Source organism: Pyrgilauda ruficollis, unplaced genomic scaffold, assembly GCF_017590135.1.
Source record: "Pyrgilauda ruficollis isolate IOZ18807 unplaced genomic scaffold, ASM1759013v1 scaffold32, whole genome shotgun sequence".
Classification (NCBI taxonomy): Eukaryota; Metazoa; Chordata; class Aves; order Passeriformes; family Passeridae; genus Pyrgilauda; species Pyrgilauda ruficollis.
Genome location: NW_024524600.1, coordinates 1,186,759 through 1,208,367, shown reverse-complemented (window position 1 = coordinate 1,208,367; position 21,609 = coordinate 1,186,759). Strand labels below are relative to the sequence as shown.

Here is a 21,609-nt window from a genome sequence, read left to right as displayed (position 1 = left end):
GATACATTCTACACAGCTCAGTGACTTCAGGGACTGAAGAGGGTCTAACAGAGGAGAGAACTGACCAGGATGAGCAGAGTGCAGCATTAACATCATCCTCAGAAATGTTTTTAAATCCACTTAAGTGTTAGGAATCCATTACTACCAATAGAATCCAGGAGGCAATGTGAGCAATACTATTTTTTAAGCAACTTTCACAACCAACTAATTTGAGATCTAACACGATTTGTTTTTATCAGTGTGATTTTGTAAGGTTAGGGCCCTAGGCAGGTACATCCAAACTATTAAAGTGAGAATAATTTTTATTCACTTACTTTTGATTTTCTGTAGAGAAACATAGACATTTTTTCTAAGCACTGTCCCCAAACATGCTTAAACATCATACTACTGAACTCTTCATTTTACTATTATTTGGCAGTATTTCTGAGCTTCATGTCCTTGGAAGTCACTGAAAATCTGATTTTCTGAGTATTGCATTCTATGTATTCATATAATTCTGCAATTTATCTCCAAAAAACAGTAGAAGTGTATATAATATAGCTCTATATCATGACGAATTAACATTCATATCTTCTTTATAAATCAATATCTCTCACTTCTTCTGGAAAGAAAGTATATAATTTGAGAATATTTTAAAAATACTGAAACAAGGCTATAATAACATTGGTAAGCACACTATTAGAATTTCCATAAATTTTAGTAGCACTCAAACTGTACATAAATGGTGCATGTGTGTGGTCACAAAGACTTCTTTTTTTACCATATTTAACAATAGAATGGATGGATCAGCTAATAGTTTAAGAACAAAATAAAAGAAGAGATGGTAGGGATTCAGCATGCATTATTCCTCTTTCTGAGAATAAGTATTTCTAGAAAATAAAATAAAAAATACCTTTAGATCTGACAACATTTTCCAAAGAAGAATACATTGTTTGTATTCTGTGAGGGGAAAAAAAAAGTTTGGCTACTCAGAAATAGTGGTACAGCAGACCAGAGTGCTGATGGTTTTAATTTATTTTTTTTTTTAAAGGAGAAAATTTCAGTATCGAAATAGGGCCTTAATTTCCTATGCAGTTTTAACAGCATATTACATCTGATGAGGGAAAATACCACTGAAAAGTCCCAGCATATTAAGTCAGTCAAAATTACATGTCAATCCTCTAATTAAAAGAGAGTTTGTGAAGACTCCTCTGTTCAAGCAGTTCTGTTGCAGACCAGGTCTGACAGCCAGTAGTAGACTACACCAAAATTGACAAGAATTAAGCTATACATTTACTCTCTGATGGATGTCAATATTTTATGAAATTATAGTTCCTTTTTTCTAAGTTTTTTTGTTTGCTATCAATATTCTCTATTCATTCTAGAAGACATATGACAGAAATCATTTATCCAAGTCTGTGAATATAATGACTGAATGGCTTTGCAACAGTTTTGGAAAAAGAAGCCTAACACTGAGCACAAAAAGCATGGACACAGATAAAAGGTAAATGGTTATTGGCACTTACAGAGAGAATGGAAATGTAAAAAGAAAATGTATCAGAGTTAAAGACTACTTTGGTAAATATGATCCAAAGACTTACATTTTACTCTATTTTCTGCTTAACCTAAGTCTTCCGTTGTAGTAGGCTGCTTCAAACAAAATTGGTGTAGGAAGAATATAGAGCTGAATATTACATTTAAGACACTACATGGTGAAATTGCTAATATAATAGGAATAATTGAGTACAAGAAAGTAAAATAAATGCTTGCAGCCTTTGCATCCAACTCCCATTGCATTTGTTATGAAACATAGCTAAAAGCTCTACAATTATCTTGCAGTTTGCCCAGTTTCTGTAAGGTTTGTTTTGGGATTCAATGAATCATTAAAACAGATACATTTTTATCTCTTGTTTAGGTTTTTATGATGTAGAAGAAAAAAAAAATTCCTTAATTATATGTGACAACTTCTGTAGAATTTATATGATCTTTAAGTAAGTTCAGTGTCATGCAATACATTAGGACTATCACGTTCTCAGTAAATAAATGCTAGAAATATTTCTTCCTAATATTTTATAGCTATATGCCTTCTGTTCTCCACTATTTCATGATCTAGATGATTGCATACACTTAAATTGCCATTCAAATAATTTGAAATGAAGATATTATTAACAGAAATAGAAAGATTGGTATGAATAATACAGGGACAGAAATGCATGTGTGAAAGCACCAGAAGATGCAGTGCCTCAAAGAGTTAAAGGCATGCTCTGTACTGATAAACAAGGACACTGCTGGCAGTGGTAAAACACTAGGGAATATGTTCCTGTCAAGAGGAGGAGTGTGTTCTGATAAAACAACAGCTCAGACAATTTATCAGCAGAAGACCCTGCACTACAGCAACAACATTACAGCACATTGCATGTGATATTCATATTTTTGTTATTCCAAAAGGATGGCCTAAAGTATCTGAGAAAAAGAAGCAAAAACAATGAGTGTCGATGAAGAGAATTTTGGATCCAAAGGGCCATACCACAGCAAAGGTTGATTCCTAAAGGTCTATGAAAAAAAAGTTTGCCTGTCCTAATCAAAAGGAATCCAACAGATACACTAAGAATGCCACAGTCAGCCTTCCACAACACAGAGAAGTGACCATGGACAAGCAACTTGGTCATGTACACATGCGCACCTTGCTCTTGGGTACTGAGTGGGACAGGCTCCATATGAGAGTGGGGCTGGCTGAAAAGCATTTTAAATAAAAGTCACTTCTGCCTTCTGCAACATTGCATATTGACTTTGGTCATGCAAATTCCCCCCAGCTGTTCTGCCATTGCAAATTAAAATTCCACATTCACATTCCAGTTGTTAGGATACAAGGAAGGGCAGAACCAAACACAAATGTGTGGCTCTCTTTCCTGAAGTGCAGTCCTATAATTGTTGCTAAAGAGTTCAAAGACCTGCAGCTTAGTAATTTCAGACTGCATATGCATTTCCTATTGAGGAAGCATCAAACAGCACTGGGAGCAGACACCAGCTGCTGGAGCTGCCTCATCTCATCAGCTACAGGGTCAGGTTCCTTCTGTCTTTTTTGCCATCTGTGATAATACAGGTGTTTTGGTCTTTTTGCACAGCATACTAGCTTTAAAGGGAAGTTGGGAAAGAAGTGATGCTATCCTTATGGTACTGTCTGGTTGTGTTGGTTTGCTATTGCAAAATTATAGTTATGTGTTCAAAACTGTAAGTTTAAGAGGTGTCCTTCTTAGTGAGAAATTTCATGGCTCATTTTATTAAACTCTATTAATTAAGTCCACTTTATCAAAGATCTCATTTTAACCAAATGGAGATTTAGAAAGGACAAGGTAAATGCTGCAAAACAGGAACTAAATTACAAAAAAATATATACTTTTAAGTCTATAATGTACCACTGTGCAATCTGCCTTATGCCAACATGCCTACACATATCCAATTAAAATTCTGCCTTAAGTACTTATATTTTATCTGTTTTCAGCTCTTGGAGGAGGGTGGATATTAACAGCTTTGGAGGAAAACCACTTTGCCAAAACTGCAACCATATGGCAGCAAACAGAAAAGGGCCAGCCTAACAAGACTTCATTTGTTAAAAGAAAGTTTGACTTTTCAGTTAATATATTAGCTTTTATGGGCAGAACCACACTAGGGGTGATGAAGGCTTCAAGTCTGAGCAGTGGCAGTGGAACAGGGGAAAGACAGAGAGGAAACCAAAGCATGTAGCTTCAGGCAGTCAAGGGTTTTGCCCAATTTCAATTGTCTTACAGCTGCACAGGGTGCAACTTGAACCCTTACTCTTCTCAGTCAGCTTTTCTGGATGTGGCCCCACCTGATTCCATCTTTTCCTAAGCTGGTGAAGTCACGTGTATTTCATTTTCGCAGTCTTTGTGCTCAAATTCATTTCCCTCACAAATCTGAAAAGTAAAATTTCTTGAAATTTTCCCCATACTGCAAAGGAGAACTCATCAATAATAGCCTTGTTTGTATCAGTAGAGAAGGTAAATAAACAAAGAAAATAACTTTTGTATGATGACTGTCTACAACTTTTAACCTGAAATGAAAGATTTGAGGAAGAACACTACAAAATGTATTCTAATTCAGTGCTCTGTGACCTACTGTCAGTCCCTGGCGTTAAGTTTGGACTACATGACATTGAAACACAAACATACAGTGTGCACACTGAGAAGCAATAAGGTCTTGTTTGTACAAAAAACTTTGCATAAAGTGGAATTGTAGGTTTATTCTGAATACAGCAGAATGCAGTGGAGTCCTGCTTTCAAATGAGATACAGCTAGTGCAGTCAACTCAGGCATAGCCTTCAGTGTTCCAGAGTCCTTCTGGTTTCAAAGCAGCCCTAAAAGAGCCAACTCACGAGTCTCTCTGAAGCTGTACACATGAGGATACATACTGCTAAAGTAAATATTCCGCAAGATTTGCTAGCTTCCTTGAAAGTCTTTTTTTTTTTTTTTTCATGTGGTGTGATTCTGTTTCATATATCCCTTTCAGTAAAAAGCAACATTAATCTTTGAAAGGCAAGCACTCAGGCTGTGTCATTGAGCAAGGTTTGGAGTCTTGATATTGATATTAAGGCACAGATGCTGCAAGTGGAGCTAGGATTATCTCCAAGCACAGGAAAAGGCACCGCTCTCACAAAAGGGCAACACAAAACCCTGTAAAATACAATCTTCCTAAATGCAATAAGAACTTTGTTTATCTAATCTGTAAGAAAAAGGCTTGACAGTATATTTCAAACTAAAATTTTAGATCAAGAAAATTAAGATAATTCAGTAAACTCTACCCTTTATGCCTTTAGGTGGAACAATGAGAGCATTCAAGGGTAGGTATATTCTCAGCTGACCAAAAATATCCTGACTTGTATACACACAGTTTAGTGTGTATACACACTGTTTAGTGCATTTATGGACAGCATCCAAAATAGAATTTATGATCAGTAGAATTATAAAACCGTAAATCACCCTCCATGTGCTAGAACATATTTGACAGAAGTGACTCTCTCAACTAAAATGATTGTTGACTATTTTGATGTGGAATGACTTTCAACAATTATTTTCTTACTCATTATTTTAACTGCACTGATTTGACACAATTCTAGCTTTAATCATGATGATGATATGATATCTATTACCCATTTTAGCTTGGGTTTTCTTTGAAGTAGACTATTTTTTGATTATTCCCTTCCAAGTGACTTGCAAATATAAGTAAACCCTGAGTCATACACCTGCAAACAGCTACCAAGCTCCAACTAACACAGGTTTACTGCTAAAGGTGTACATCTTGAAAGACTTCTTATTGTTGGAAAAAAAATGTTTATAATTTGGCAAAGAAAATATGAAATTGTAGTTTTTTTTCTTTTTATTTTACTTTGTAGACAGGTTCCTTCTAAATCATGTTATCATAGTATTTACAATGATTTTACATAATCATTGTAAAATAGACTCAATGGGGTATAAACCAGTGATCTATTCTGTTCTGACTCAAGCCAAGGTCAATTTTATCCCAATTGTTATTCTTTCTCATTCTGGCAACTATTCAAAAGTTTTGCAGATGCTACTGGAAGTAGCCAAAGTTACAATCTTCCTAATAATAACCTATTTGGATGCTTCACTACATCACCTTTATAATCTTGTACTGTGGAAGAGAGGGAGATTCATTTTAGGTAGTTTTAGACAGCTACATCTCAGGAGCTCCTCTAAGGCACCAGTGCCATTTTGCATGCTTCAGACATTTAGACATGATGACCAACAACAAAAAAGTGCCTGCTTATCTAACTCAGCATTAATGGCTCAGGTGTGCTCAATGCAGCCCACACTCCAGAAGTCCGAATTTAGACATTATGAATAAGATCAATCTGTCTGACCTACCATTACTTTCATCAAGCTTATGCTTTCTTAATTAATTTGCAAGAAAAACAGATGAGACAGTGTCAAAACCCTAACTCAAGTCCAAATACTGGATATCTACTGTTTTTCCCTTACCTAATATTTCCTATCCACTCCTAGAAGGGAATTAGATGGCTTTAATAGGTTTGCTCTTGGGAAATCCATACTGTTTATTAATTATTTCTTCTAGCTACTTAAAGTAGTATATCTGTTCATTGACTTGTTTATTAATTGAAAATAATTTCCCACATTCTTCTCTCTTTCCTCTTTTAAAGGTAAGTTCTATGTTATTCTTATTTAGTTTTTTGGTTCCTGATACACCCCCCATGAAATCTCACAGAAAGCCACTAACAGGCCTAAGTTTTGCAGACAGTTAAGAAACCTAACCTACATAGTCTGTTCTTTCCTTATCTACAATTGAGGTATTAGCTCTAGGATTAACTGTGCATGTCACATGTTCACCGACAACCTCTACATTAAACTCGTGTTATAAAAAATCACCGTGTGCTTTTCTCTTCTCTGCTCCTACTCCATGCACCCTTTCCTCCAAGAGCTCTCTCTAAGGTACTGAAGATTTCTTTGTTCTTCTATTAATGTACTAATATAATTATGTTATATTAAATCTTGCTAGTTGCTTCTTACTGAGTGCTTTGGTACTTCTGATATGTCTCTTTGTGTTACCCACCATGTTTAGTTAAGAGAAATTTTCCTCATTTTGCCTAAAGTGGAAGAAGAGATGAAAATTTAGCTCAGCTGGTCTTTTACACTTTCTTTTTTTTTCACATTGGTGAAGGTTGTACTATGGTCTTTTGTAGATTTCTGTTGAAAACCCCACAGACTCATCTTAAACCTGTGCCCTATATATTTCTTAAAATAAAATCTCTGAATTTGTTGACATCTACCTTTTTCAGCTTTTTTTCCCCTGGGCAGTCTGTCAATGTAATTTCTTACACAAAAACGGCAACTAAAAACCCTCATTACTATCATGTCCAATGTCTTTGGAAAAGATTCAAGCACAAATATATTCTTCACTGCTTCCCTGGACACAACACATATTGAAAAGTTCTATCTAATCCTCTTTTTGAGATCTCAAACCAACTGGTTTTGAAATACAAACCGAAAGTTCCTCTCTTCTTCCCTTCTTCTATATGACTGTACTACTATTGTGATAGATATGATAAAGTAAATTTTGTTATAATATCCAATTAATTCTTGTTTTCCTCATTAACTCTTCAGTTATTTCTTCTCTGTTCCTCTTTATTCTATCATTAACATGCAAACAGCTAGGATACCTTGCAAACTGACCCATGACTTTCTCTAGTCACTTCTTTAAGCTTGTTTTGAATAATCCCAGGGACAAGACCTACGTTCAAGTTGCCTTATTTAAGGTTATGATTTTTGTTCTTGCCAAATGGTTCTCATTTTAAACTTCTCTCAGGAGAGAGAAGAGTTACACTTAGGTGGTATCTGACTGATGCTAGACTTGGGCATGAGATGAGAGCCAGTATTATCTTGAATCTTCAGCTTCTTTATTCACTGCCACAGAGCCTGACAAGAACTTTTGATTTCCTAGGACAATTCTTAGCATTACCATTATTATTCTTTATCCTACGTTAACGATTGGTGCAATCTCTTGTAATTTGGCAAAATTTGACTCATTGAAGAACCACATCAGCTATAATTTAAGTGCCAGGTGTTACAGATATTTCCACATCACTTGAGTAGAGAATCAGTAGCCAGCAGCACTTTTTATTTGCTCTTGGTAATAGGGATTTTTTATTCCTGGGCTAGTGTTTGGGGTTTTTGTCAGTTATGAAGTTATTCTTCCTTGTTTCCTGGTCAGCACTCCAGCTTTTAATTTGTCAGAGGACATCACAGTCACCTTCCTCTCTGCAGTTTTAAGTTTGCTCCTCCAGTACCTGTACTGCTACCAAACAGAAAGCTCTGCTTTAACTTTTTTGTTCCTGAATGCATGCTGTGGATGAAATCCTCATGAGCATACAAGCTTTGAATCTCTCCTTTTATTGCTCCTCTAATTGCTTCTTAAGAGATTTCCCTGGAGATCTAAGAGAAGTCTTTCCAGATATCACCGGTAGGAAAATATAGGCCAAAGTTCTGGCAAGTCCATTCAAGAATTTCATCACAAGATGTCATCATTGTCTAATTTTAAATAAAGCTATTTAATTATGAGCATACGACATATTTTCTCTCAAATATTTTTCACTAAGAAAGAGATACTATATAGTATAAAAAGCTCTTTATGTTCATGACTGACAGAGTATTTGTGCTTGAGTTTTAGATACTTTTGCTTTTATTAGAAGTTCATGAAAACACTGAAGTATAACATGAAGTACAGGACCAAGCAAACACTAAAATGAAGGACCCATGGGAAGCTACATTTACTCTTTGATACTACCAGGAATTTTGCTACTTGCTAAAAAGTTATTAGACAAGTGAAGTTGCCTGAATACAGTGCTCAGTAATCTAGATGCTTACAGTTCAACAGCAGAAGTTTCTTTGACTTACACACTCTGAACAGTAAAAATATCATTTTAGAGCTTCACTGGATAAGCTTTTTCCACATATATTCAAGTAGAAACTAAACCCCCTCATATTTATACATAAACTGATGAAGTATTTCAAAATTATATTATGTGATACCATACTACTTAATTTTTATTCCTAAGCATAGGTCAGATCTTTACCTTTGGTTGTGCTATGTTTAAGGAGAAGCCTGCTAGCCTGCTAGCAGTGAGAAGTAAGAAATCCTTATTTCCTCCTAGGTAACCTATTACTTTGTAATTACTTAGATAATAAAAAATAATGTACCTGAAGTATAACATGTTTGATGCATGTAATGCATTTAATTCAATAACAGTTCCCTTTGCTTTGCTGCCTAAATTGTGTTCGACTGAATCTGGAAATGGCCAAAAGGAATGAAAAGTGGAAGACATACATGTGAAGCTGCATATATTCAGGTCTATAGTAGAAAGACATGTCTTTATTGCAAACTGTATGTAAAGCAAAACTGATAGAATTTAAGGAAAGATAGCTCTATTTTGATTGATCATAGCTCGATGTCTTAATTTAGAGCAAAATCAAGCTAAAGACCATTAAAGAGTTGACAGGAAAGAAAAAAAAAATGTTCATGTTGGGAAAGCTGCACACTGAATAGACAGTAAGTAAGGATTCAATGTCCACTCTGGGAAAACAAGCAAAGAAAAGAATAGATCCTCTGCCATCTGCAAGAGTTGAAACACCAAATGCCATATTTCTCCGTCAAGAAAAAATAAGGTGTGCAGTAGAAGTGCAAAATGGCTGATGACAAGAGTTCTGAGGTATGTTCTGATCTTAAAAAAGTAGAAAAGGAAAAGTAGTGGTCAGTCATGGGAACAGATAGAATAGTATTTACACATCACTAAAATATGGAATTTTTCAAACTGTTGCTATTGTCTCCATTTCATGGCTTTTACTTGCTCTGCAGCTTCTTACCCTACTGTGGGAGCCCAGGGCACCAGGAATATTCCTCTGACCCCCAGGGGAGCACTGACTTTGACCCTCATTCATGGAGAAAGTCTCCTAGTCTTCAAGATAGACTAGAATCCATGAAAGTGTGAAATAGATTATAGAGAGTAGTGCAGGTGCATCACTTGGTGAGAAATTTAAGTTCTGGCATTTTTAGTGTGTTGTGGATGGAAGCAATATGGAGGGCACAGGGTGTCATCCTGGGTTTCTTCTTCATGCTTCTTCTTCCTTCTTCTCCATGGCTTTGGGTGGCATTTTGTAATTGGGCAGAAAATTCTGCATTGCGGGCTCTTTCAGATCAGTTATTGGGTAAAAAGGGAAAATAACCTAGGTGCCCTTTCTTATTGGATAGTTTAGTCTTAAAAGACCTTGTAACAAAAGATTGGTAGCCATTTTGTGCCTTCTAATGAAAAGCTGCCGAACTCAGAGTAGTGAGATTGTTTTACTGATAAGATATAATAAACACTTGAGTCTGAACATGAACTACTGTCTCAAGTGCCTTCAATCCAGACCCAGAGAAACCAACAGCTGAACACCCCACCCCGCCTACACCTGATTTTGCCTTTGGTGCCTGTGTGCTGCTGTGGGAAGCTGACCCTGGCTGGATGCCAGGTGCCCAGCAAGCCACTCCATCACTGCCGTGAGCATGGGCATAGGAGAAAATAAAACAGAAAAAAACCCCCTTGGGTCAAGATAAAGGCAGTTCAATACAGCAAAAGAAAAGGTCTGTGTGAAACCAAAGGAAAACAAAAGATTTATTCTCTACTTCCTATTAGCTGGTGATATCCAGCTTCCTGCTCCTTTTTCTTAGCTTTTATTGCAGTACAGCCCTGTATGGTATGGAAAATTCCTTTGCAGCTCGAGCCAGCTATCCTGGGTATGTCCCCTCCCAAGGTCCTGCCCACCCTCTCCCCACTGGTGTGGGGGGAATGTTGGAGAGGCAGCCTTGGTGCTGAGCAAGCACCAGGGTGTTTGACAGGTGAACACCCTTCTAGCTACCCATGCAAAGAACTGTGAAGGCTGCCGTGGGAAAGATAACTCCATCTCTAGCAGCCCCAGTACAACTACCATGATAAAATATAAGACACAGAAAATCCTGAATTATTTATAATATCTTCAGAAATTATTCACTATCTCCTAACATGGAGTTTGTCTGTGAACAGTTCTGTTTTCCAATGTTGCAAGCTGCAGAAAGAACAGACTGCCAGAACAACATGCCTAGCATTTCTCATGATATAGCCCCTTACTCTTTTTAGAAAAAAAAAATAAGCTGAGTCTGCTTGTTTTATCTGCAATTATATTTGCATTCAAATAAGTTATTTTCTCTTTATCCTAGATCCCCTTTTCACTGCAAGCTGCTGTTAAAATAGCTGTGTCAATTATATTTAATAGATAAGACAGTTTCATTCTGTAAATATGTAATGCTCCATGAAATGGACAGTTGTTCAAATATATCCTTTTCCAAATTTTAAGCGATAAGGTACATAACATCCTGCCCTATATATAAACCAAATGCAATTTTTAGCAGGGATGTACCAGTACAGCTGAGTAACACAGCTTTGCCTCAGGACTAAATTATTTGGACATGCAAGTCAGTTTTCCCTCCATGAGCTGGGGAGAAGACATAATAAAATGCTTTAAAAATTCTTATCAGCACAGTTGCACAGGTTTATGCTGACAGACCAGTCAGGCTAAGCATGACTTAGGGTTCTTAGTAGCAGAGGTTTTGAAACTTTCCCATCATTGTCTGTCAGCAACATTTTCAGCCGTGTGCCAAATATTTATTTGAAGCAACATTATATAATACAATACTTTAAAAAGTGTCAGCAGTTAATGCATTACATATACTCAGAGTTCCATCATTCCAAACAAAACCTCATCTGAAACAGATTGTAAAATACTCCCCTCGAAGAAAGACTTCAATACAAAGACATTAATGGAGTATTTTCTCTGGTAAGATTTCAAAACAACATTAATGACTCCAATATGCTATTTAAAGCAACAGCTCCAGGACACTGGGCCTAATGCATCTCTAAGAGTAAACAACATAGATTCTGTTCATGGTTATTCAAATATCTACAAATTATTTCAACACAGTGGGTTACTTAGCAATGTCTTATCCACAGTTTCCCTACGGACAATTATGCCAAAATTAAACAATAGCTCTTGTTTTTCCTTACTTGTAGTGTGATCTTTCATCTCCCCCAGTCCAGTATTAATTCCAGCATCTATTGAACTCATGATTTTATCAATCTACAAAAGAGAGAACAGTGAAACAATTGAGGGATCCCATCTTCAGTATTTTATTTTAGATTTTCATGCATAGATTTATTGCATTATTACCCTCATTAGGAAAAAACAATAAAAACTGTAAAAATTCATAAATCAAAGGTAGACAATTAATTTCTACACTTTGGTTTGGAGACTGCAATTTGATTTGCAATTTCGCATATTAGAAAAAACTAAAGCTTGGGACTAGTATTTCTTTTTCCATGGTAGAGTTCCTTACATACTGATGACTCTGGTCATCTAGGTATGGCCAGTAGTGGTTTATTTAAGCAGTAATATTAATGAATAAAAAAAAATTATCCTGTATATTCCAAAGTATTTAAAATACACACAATTAGATCAATTGTTCAATTAATATTTCCAGAGAATTTCCTAGCCCCCTTTTCTTTGCATCTGCCCCAAGGGCACTAAATAGGTATGAAACATAGTTGTGTCCCCACATACCACAGAACAAGATTCTCTGTGAAACAACACTGCACTGATCCCAAAACTTACTCACATGTTTCTAAGGCACATTGAACTTACTAGGTCAAAACCACTGTATCTATTTCATTTTCTGTAAGAACAGGACAAACCAAAAAGTGCATCAAAAGGTTGCTGTGGACTAAGAAGACAGCAAAACTTACTAAGCTTAATATTAGGACTAGTAGGAAAAGCATGTATTAGTCAATGGTGACAGAAGAAAGCCCAGAAATTATGACAGAATCTTCAGATTGAGCGTTCATACTTTATACATAGATATATACATATCTATATGGCACTTTTTTTAAGACCAAACCTTGATGACCATGTAGAAAGGCAAACCTGGACCAGATTCTAATCAGGATTTTATAATAACATATCCAAATTGTTAAGATCAAAACCTGATATCCTTAGTACATCTTCTCCAAGAGAGTACTTCCCTTACAAATATGCCTTAAAATGCCCTATCAAATGAGACACTCAGGTTAGCTTGAAACATTTTCCTAGAAAAATAACCAACAACATAATCAAACTCGGGGTTCTTTCTGCACACAATAGCACCCTGGAGATAGATGAATTTCCCCACTGTAGTAGTTTCAAAGAGAAATGCTCACTTCTCTGTAGGAGCAGTAAAATCCAAACATTTCCCACTCTTAATTTACCTCAATGAGGTGGGTACTTCTGTGTCTAGGAAGAACCATTTTCATTCTTGAAATTTGGCACAGGAAAAAGAATTAAACATAAGGTGTCTAAAAATTAATTTCAATTGAATTCTAGACCTAAAATAAAGTCTCTCATATGAGCAAGCATGTGCACTACAAATTCAGTGTGGAAATTTCTCTTAGTAGTCCTGAATTCATTGCTGCTATAAGAGTATTCTCACTTCGCACAGCAGCCAGGTATGTGCCAAGCATTTTGTACACAGGCTACACACCAGTAAGAGGATACCATACATAAGGAGGGTTTGTAGAATGCCCAATCAACTCTCCATTGCTGCCATCTTCTACTGGCTCTTGCTGATGGGCACTGCCATGGTGGAAATAATTAGCAAATAGGTAAACAATAGGCACAGTTACTAAGGATTTTACCAGCATTATTATTGTCAGCGGTGAGGGCTTTAGTAGACAATAATTTCAGTGCCACAGAAAATTGCAGAATTACTTCTGGTTATTTTCATTCACTAGGGAAACAATAGACTTTATTGAGTGGGCAGCATTTGAACAGAAATGCTTTGCATTTTGTGCCAGCTGTTGAACTCCCATGCAGTACACTGTGACATTTACTCTGAGGTTTGCAGCGTGGAATATTCACTTTTTATTTTGTCTCTGAAACTGAAAATAATAACAGCGTCTTCACAAGATCACAGTACTTAAACAATGAAAAAAAAAAACCTTACTTCTTCCCACTCTGATGTGAAGGAAGGTGTTCTCTCTGAATTCCCTTTGGAGCACTGTGGCTTTGGCGTGGGTTCACTCCAATTGCTTCTTGCTTTTTTATCATTTGGTGGATGGGTGATAAGATTAGAATCTGATTTTGAAACATTTTTGCACAAATGCATTTCCAGTAAGGTCTTTGGTAAAGATCGTATTCTGCCCAGTGTGCACGCTCGCTCCACAAATCCCCCAGTGGAAATAACCCATTGTTCACTGATCCTTGGTGCACCAACCAGAGTATGATTTTCTGCTGGTTTATTCTTAGTATGAAATATGGTTCTGTTTACAATTGGTGGCTTTTTTTTCTTAACAGGAGGATCAGAGCTGCTCTCTTTCCGTAGCTGTATCTGCTGTGCTGCGCTCTTGCTCAAAATGCTTTTCTCCAGTGGCCCACTGCACAGGTTTACTTTGCTGTACAGCTGCAGTGGATTTTCAGGAGGGTCACATGCAGGTGATGATCCATGAAGTAAACCTGCAAACTGCTCAGCAGGGTGTCCTTCAGGAAGCTCACTTTCAGTGGATGTTTCACCCTGGCTACGTGGCTCTGAAATGAGAGAGTAGCTTGTAAACATAAAAGGGTGATAAAATACTGCAAACAAAAAAATCCTTACTCCCCTCAAAATTACTTTTTAATGTTGCTTGGTACATTCTTGTGTAAAGAAACAAAAGACAGCTATGCCATGAACTGATTTATTATTCTCTTAAAAAAAATAAATCTTATATATGACTATTTTATCCTGACTAAAATATCTGCTGGTAGAAGAACAGCCAACAATGCTCAGATCTATATATAAATTCCATGAAAAAACAAATTTATAAGAAAAAATAGGCCATTGCTATTCCATCAACTTGATGATGTCTCTTTTAATTTGCTATTGAGTTGAAATGTGCACAAATTATATAGTTTAGTATGATGAATTAGGTAGGTAGTTTGTAGGTGGTAAAATACATGAAGAACCATGATTGTCATGAGTATTCTTAGTAATTTTTCTTTTTATAGCCATTATAATAATAGTGAATTTACACTTTGATGCCTTTTTACTGACAGTCTCTAAGGAATAGATCTGAGTGGTGTTTTTATTTTCTGGAACTTTTGAGAATAGTAATAGTAACCATTGGGAAAAAATAACACAAAATCAAGTCTTTTCAAACACACTTAATATGTAACTTAGCACATACATAAACACAAAAAGCAGCCACAGAAAAATGCACTACTTTGGCAAGGTTTAGAGTTGATTATTAAAATTTTATGGCTCTTTTTTATGCTTGTTGCTGAAAGACCTAGGAGGGGGAAAAAAAGGAGGCCTGAGCTGCCTCACTAGAAGTGTTGGTGTGGTTAACATCACTCTATCAACATGGCATTAAGTCAGCATGTTCTAGTCAGAATAACTGTGTCTCTACTAATAGTCACATCTCTATAACTACTTCATTAAAGATAAATAAATTCATCTCATTCCTTCTAGAAGTTGTATGTTCTAGATGGACTCTAACTGTAGGACTGTGAGCACAGCAGTAGCTACCACAAGGAATTGAGCACAGCATCATGACATCATATGCAAAGATATTGAGCACTTTTCTCCAAATAACTAAAATATCTGCTGGCAAAAAAAACCCCCAATCAAATCTCAAAATATCCATTCTAAAAGAAAGCAGTGCTTGACTTTATGAATGACAGAAGAAAGATTTTGGTGTGTGCTTCAAAACTTCATCAACTCTTTTACTAGTCAGCAACTAAAACTATAAAATTATATGTTTTTCTATATATGATAAAATTCCAAGAACCTAAGAAAATATACTTTTCTTCTTTGAGAAACAACCAACTAGAACATACACTTCAGACATTTTGGAACCAAAAAGATATGAGGTGTCATAGAGAAAGGTTAAATGAAGGATATGACAGAGCTTAAGGGATCAATAAACCCAGAAAAATTTGGTTTAGGGGAAAAATTCAGGGGAAAAGGAGGACATGGGACATTCTCTCTTTGATTTCTGAAAGTTGCTGATTTATACATATGTCTGCAATTTTGAAGGTGAATTCAAAATAAGGAATAAATTATGCAAATAATTACTGGTTTTTCCTTTACATGAAAAACTCAGTAGCTGAGATAATGCTCCAGATTAAGACACCTCATTTTTCTGAATGGGTAAGAACATGTTAGCTCCCACCATAGTCAGAGATCAGATTAATAAAAAGAGTGGAACCTATCATTCCCTGTCCTCTGTTAACGGGGCTAACTACACTGCCAGTGACTTACAGGAGACAGCATTCAGTTTGTGTCCAGATACCTACATTTATATATCTGTCATGAACTGAATCCTATTTTGATGTTCCAGACAGGTAACTCATAGCTGTGGATTGAACTCACTGAAGAGATAAATGTTTTTGTTAGGACAAAGTAAACCAGGAGGGAATAAATCAAGAAAAACAAAAGCTTACAGAACCTGGATTGCAAGAATTTCACTACTAGCTTTGCTGCATCTATGTTATTAAATAGTACTGGCCAACAGGTATGAGGATCTCAAGGAATTACTAATCTCATGTCCTTTAAGTTAAACTTTCCTTCTCAAGACAGAGCTGGTCCATCCAAATAATTCCTGGGAATAGTCTCTGATCTCAGCTAAAACTTGCACTGTGCCTGGGCACTGTCTAGATGGGTCTGTTCAGTACTGGCCAAAGACTGGCAAAACCCAAACAGTTTAAGAGTACAGACTGCCAAGCACCAGTGGCATCTCATGTCCTGATTTTGCTCAATTTATTACTGTACACAAAGTACGTTCTTACTGAGAACTCCCATTCCCCCGTGGTCAGTAAATATATGTAGTGACCACCAGGAAGTCTGTGTGTGTCTCTCACTTTCCAGCAGTGTTGCAGTGACAGCATATCAAAACATTAATTCTGGTTGTTTCGATAGTTGATGTGGCAGCAAAGATTCCAAATCTATTGTATGAGCCTTTTTCAGCTTGATCTTTCACAACTCTTACTGTACTGTGCACACATAAGTACATATATTCTACTTTAGGTATAACTTTCATCTTTAAAATACCCACACAAATACTTTAAGGAAGTCAGGAAAAATTAAAACAAAGGTTGCTTGTTTACCCATTAATCTTCTTATGTGTTAGCAAGCACTCTATTTCACTTTTTATATGATCACTACCCGTTTTCAAAAATATCCTATTTCACTTAATGTTGAGAATGAAGTTTGCTTAATGAAGAAAAAGCTCCTCAACATTTCCATAATATCATAGAACTGTTCAGTTTGGAAAAGGCCTCCAAGATCATCAAGTCCAACTGTTAAACCAGCACTTCCTAGTCTACCACCACCATCAATCCACATTCCTAAGTGTCACATCTTCAGATCTTTTAAATATCTCCAGGGATTTATATAAGAGTGGTCTTATTACGTATTTACTGCATAGAATCTAAATTCTTCTTTGAATATCAAGTTCTTTAACAGTTTCTCAAATTTTTATTATGTCCATTATCTAAGACATTCACAAATATGAACTCATGTATCCTTCTAAGGTTGTAATGAGATTGTAATGTGATATTATGCTAATTTGAAAAATTAGGCACAAGGATATAATGCTGAAAATGCAAACGTTTGGGCATCTGATTTGAGATTCCTCAAGATTTTCTTTGTTCAGAGTATTCAACATTTTTAAACACAGAATGTTTTCAAAGCATGGTCACTCTTCATTTCAGTAGATCAAAAAAATCAGACCCTAATGTGTCAAATTCATCATTCAAAAACCAAGGAACATGGTTAATGGCTATTTGGATAACCTTTGTTTTTTGACTACTTGGGTAATCTTTGGTCTATCTTGACCAGAGTAAAAAAAGCCCTGGCAGAGACAGGGGAACTTATCAAAGAGACCTTTAGCTTTGTTAATTATGTGGCAAAGTAAGCAAAGACCTTATAGCTATACCTTCTTCACCCTATGATTTTGAGCAATGCAAACCATATCTATAATAGGCAACAAAAAAGACTGGGGCTGTAAGGAAAAAAAAAATCCACGTGGTCATGATGAAGGTTAAGGAGCAAGCAGCATTGCATGCTGCGCTGCAGCCCTAAAACAGGTTATGCAGGGTGGTGCCATCTGCACCCCTGGACAGTTTCAAGACCTGGTTAGGAAAAGACAAGTCTGATCTCACTATGACAGTCCTGCTCAAAAGAGCAGGATGGACTAGAAATCCTCCAGATATCAACAGTTTAGTGAAGAAGTTAGAATTCAGAATCCTCTGGGTTTTGAACTGTTAAGCTTAATGCTCTTTGAATACTGACTTGCATTATTATTTTAGTTTCTTAATGCAGTTAATATTTAATGCTTTTATGTTCAGCAAATAAGGAGAGTACAGAGATGGACTATAGCACTGCTCTAAATAGTACAGTAGCCTATCACTCCCTGTCATGTCCTAAAGAAATCATAGAAGGAAAAAAAATAAGCCATACAACAAATAATCATAAAATAATTTCTTAGAGTACATGTTTCTTTCTTATTCCAAGTCAGTATTTGTTGACCTAAGACCTGAAATGTGAGATGTAAAATAAGCTCTTCAAACTGCACCATTATCTAAAAATGCAGATTCATTGTTCATGGGAATATCCAAGTCCTCCATCTCAAGAACTTAAAGAACGAAAAGCTTTACACAGGATAATAGCACTACTATACCCTTGCTAAACAAGGAACTTTATAAAAAAAATTTAAATCCTAGCTTTTAATAATTACCCATCTCTGAGATAGATTTTTTTTTTTAAATTGCTGCATATTTCTGTCACAAACTTCAAGAAAAATGATACTGAAATCAATATTTCTCCTGAGGCTTAGTAGCACTGCAAAAATGTGATATTTTATATATTATTTTCTGGTTTTAAACATATAAAAATAATTATTGTTTTGAATACTGCTGTGTATTGAAAAAACCCCCACGCTATTAAACCATTTATTAATTCTTATTTTTATTTCTTCTTATTATTTCAACCAACTTAACTGGCACTAAGAATTTATATAAACAGCTACATTACACAGGTCTATACTCAGTGAACAGCCATTTAATAATGACAGTTTTTTCTTCTCCCAGACATTAGAGTAAGCTTTATGAGAAGGAACTTTAGGAAAGAGGGTAGAGACACAAGAGAACAGGAGAAGTTCAAGCTCTTGGATTCAATCCCAGTGGAGAGAAGCATTCAGCTTATAAGTAATTTTTTTTTTCTTTTTGCAAGTACATTTATTTTTGTAATTAAAAAAAAAGCCATCAGAAAGAGATCTTGCTTCCTTACCAGATACTGCTTTTCTTACCACTTTATCTTTTTACTTGTAAATAGTATCATAAAACCAAAACATAAACAGATGTCATTTCTACAGAACTTTAGCATTATTACAAGTGCACGTACAGCTTATCCATCTGAGAGGATTACTTCTGAAAATCACTGTGATACTGCCATATCTGTGTTACAAGGAAAACATTTACATTTGGAACTACAAATAAATTCAGTTGTGCCATAATCTCAAAGCCACGGATACATATTGCTATTATCACCAGTTTATATACAACCAAACTGGTATTTAGACAGCAGATTGCAATTCTATCAGCTATTTATTCTCACACTGATGCACCCCAGCACAGTTGCTCTTGGTACATATATAGAACTCTATGGAATACCATTTCTCACTTTCAGTATTTGAGAGTTATAATTTACAGATGCTTCATCAGACTCAGATATTTTTCCCTGATTCTGACTCCAAGACTGCAGAGCACATTAAGAAAATCAGAAGCGTACTGAATACTGTGTATTTTGCATTCATGTAAAATTGGAAATCGTCTTATTCACATTTGTATCTCAAGAGATTCTATGTTCCTACTAAAGTACATTCAGGAGAATAACAGTTGTTAATAACACTAATGAAAAGAGCTGTAATAGATAAATTATAATGACAGACTTAGATCTTTAACAGGCATTGCTGTTGCCATGGCACAAAATTTCTAACGTAAAATAAAAATCCACTAGAAAATTGTTCTATAGCTATGGTAACAACTGTATTGTGACATGATTATTCTATTCAACTTCTGTTTTCATTTGATCCAGAAAGATGTTTTTAGCATCACACTTTGCACATGTGTAATATCTGCCCAAAAATGTATATTCAACTCCCTATTCCCCACATTCAGTTGGCTGCTAAAACCAACAGTCAGAACTGAGCAATATTTGGAAACTACCCTCTTATAGAAGGATGGGTAAGCATATTTGCATAGTAAAGACTGCTTTGCAAACACTAGAACACTCTCAGTAGTGAGGATATCAGTTGTATTGCCAAAGTGATATAAAAGGGGATGATCAACAAGAAAAGGTGCAAGACCAAGAAAATTCATGGTATTTAAAAACAGAAGCAGCAATATTCAGGAAGGTATTATTTCACACAGCAAACAACATTGTGCTCTGACCAAGCTACAGTTCTTTGATGGCAGCACTTGTGCTGCAGATACCTTAGATGAGGCAGAACAATGTTTTCTCACCCAAGTCAAAGTTATAGCAAGGTACAATGGACCTAGGAGATAGAACAACAAGATTATTAAGCAAGTGGTGAAGACTGTGGGCTTCTACTGTCACCAGCAACAACACAGCAGAGGAGCAATAGTGTCCAGCCAGATTACAGCTTCCTCTTCTGGTTATTCTTAAATCTGGAGAAACCACCAAAAAGTGGTTGGCAAGGTTGCTGTTAATGGCCTCCAGGCTCTGTGCCCACGTTCCAACACTGCCAGCTTCTCAAAACCCATTCCCTTAGAAATTACAGTGAGCGTCTCTGTGGGCTGGGAGCTTGCTCTCATAAGCTTCAAAACTGCCAACGTCGCAGGCTGCACTCGACTCTGCACTGAGGGGTTTTACTGCCTCATTGTCTCTACCTTCATTGCTTCCCTATGACCCATCAGGAAATGAAAAGATGAGAAAGATTTTCAGGGAAAGATATCGCCACACGGAGTTCTCTGAACATTGCTTGCCAGCATCTAACGGAGAAAGAAAGCTTTGGGTGAGGAAGGGTATTAGGCAGTTATTACTACTAATTCCAACCATATTATAATTACCTAAATATAGTCCTTGTCCAAATTTTCAGTAATAGCAGTGTATCTGGTACAAACAGTTAATTTTAGCTCTTATTGAGCTGTTTTGTCTCTTCTGTACATCTTCAGAATTTTTTTTTGATACATGCATATTCTGTATTTGAAGAGGACATAAATGTAACTTTCACAATCACATAAAGGGTTAACCTTTTACTGCAAAATTCAACACAGACAAAAATAAAGAGCTGCAGCTGCCACCTCCATAATGCCGTTTCCATGAGGATTTCTTTCTATGTGACTATATAAGGCTTGGTTCCTAGACATCTTAAAGACAGACAGGCTCTCATGAACCATCACATTTTACAGCACAAAATTCTGCCTTATGCCTGCACATCAAAATAAGGATTCTTCAGAAGAATAACATGCTAACATTTTTATGGACTAAACATATCAAACTGATAAAATAATGGTCAACATCCCTCAGGTGAAATGCTGGGCAAATTCAACACTCACATTCAAGCTAAGATTCTGCTGGAATGCTTCAGCTTTGCAATGCAGCAAAAGAAAAAAGAAATCCTCTCAGCGTGTCTTTGTAACTTTTAGTGAATGTTTCATAAGAAATTCTGAGAGGTGAATGGCAATGGATGTAAAATGTAATTCTGCAGAGAGATCACATATAATCACATCGAGAAATTCTGTGAGGATCTCTTTTTTCAGCAGAAAGCAGTTGAGTGGGTTGTGGCTGTGCTCAGCAAGTACATGTTAATTTGACAATATAGTACAGCAGGGCAGAGTAATACAAGAGGAGAACTTGGTGACACTTAACTAAAATCAGTGCAAAGCAATATCAATGTGATAGATGAGCTCTTGAAACCGTATCCTGTGGTTGAAGACTGTAAAAAAACCCTGTTACATGTTCCACTCCTGGTATTTCACACAT

The 21,609-nt window shown here is 36.2% G+C and overlaps 1 protein-coding gene across 2 annotated transcripts in view; it reads right to left on the bottom strand.

Annotated features, from left to right (window-relative positions):
• ANKS1B (ankyrin repeat and sterile alpha motif domain containing 1B) overlaps positions 1-21,609 on the bottom strand; it is a 404,705-nt gene that overhangs the window by 197,596 nt on the left and 185,500 nt on the right. Inside the window, exons 13-14 of one of the 2 annotated variants that reach the window (XM_041474291.1) lie at positions 13,573-14,153; positions 11,606-11,678 (exon numbers count right to left, since the gene is read on the bottom strand). In XM_041474291.1, coding sequence (XP_041330225.1) covers positions 11,606-11,678; positions 13,573-14,153 — 654 coding nt within the window. The remainder of the gene's footprint in view (positions 1-11,605; positions 11,679-13,572; positions 14,154-21,609) is intronic. The other variant, XM_041474292.1, reaches the window with a different exon arrangement.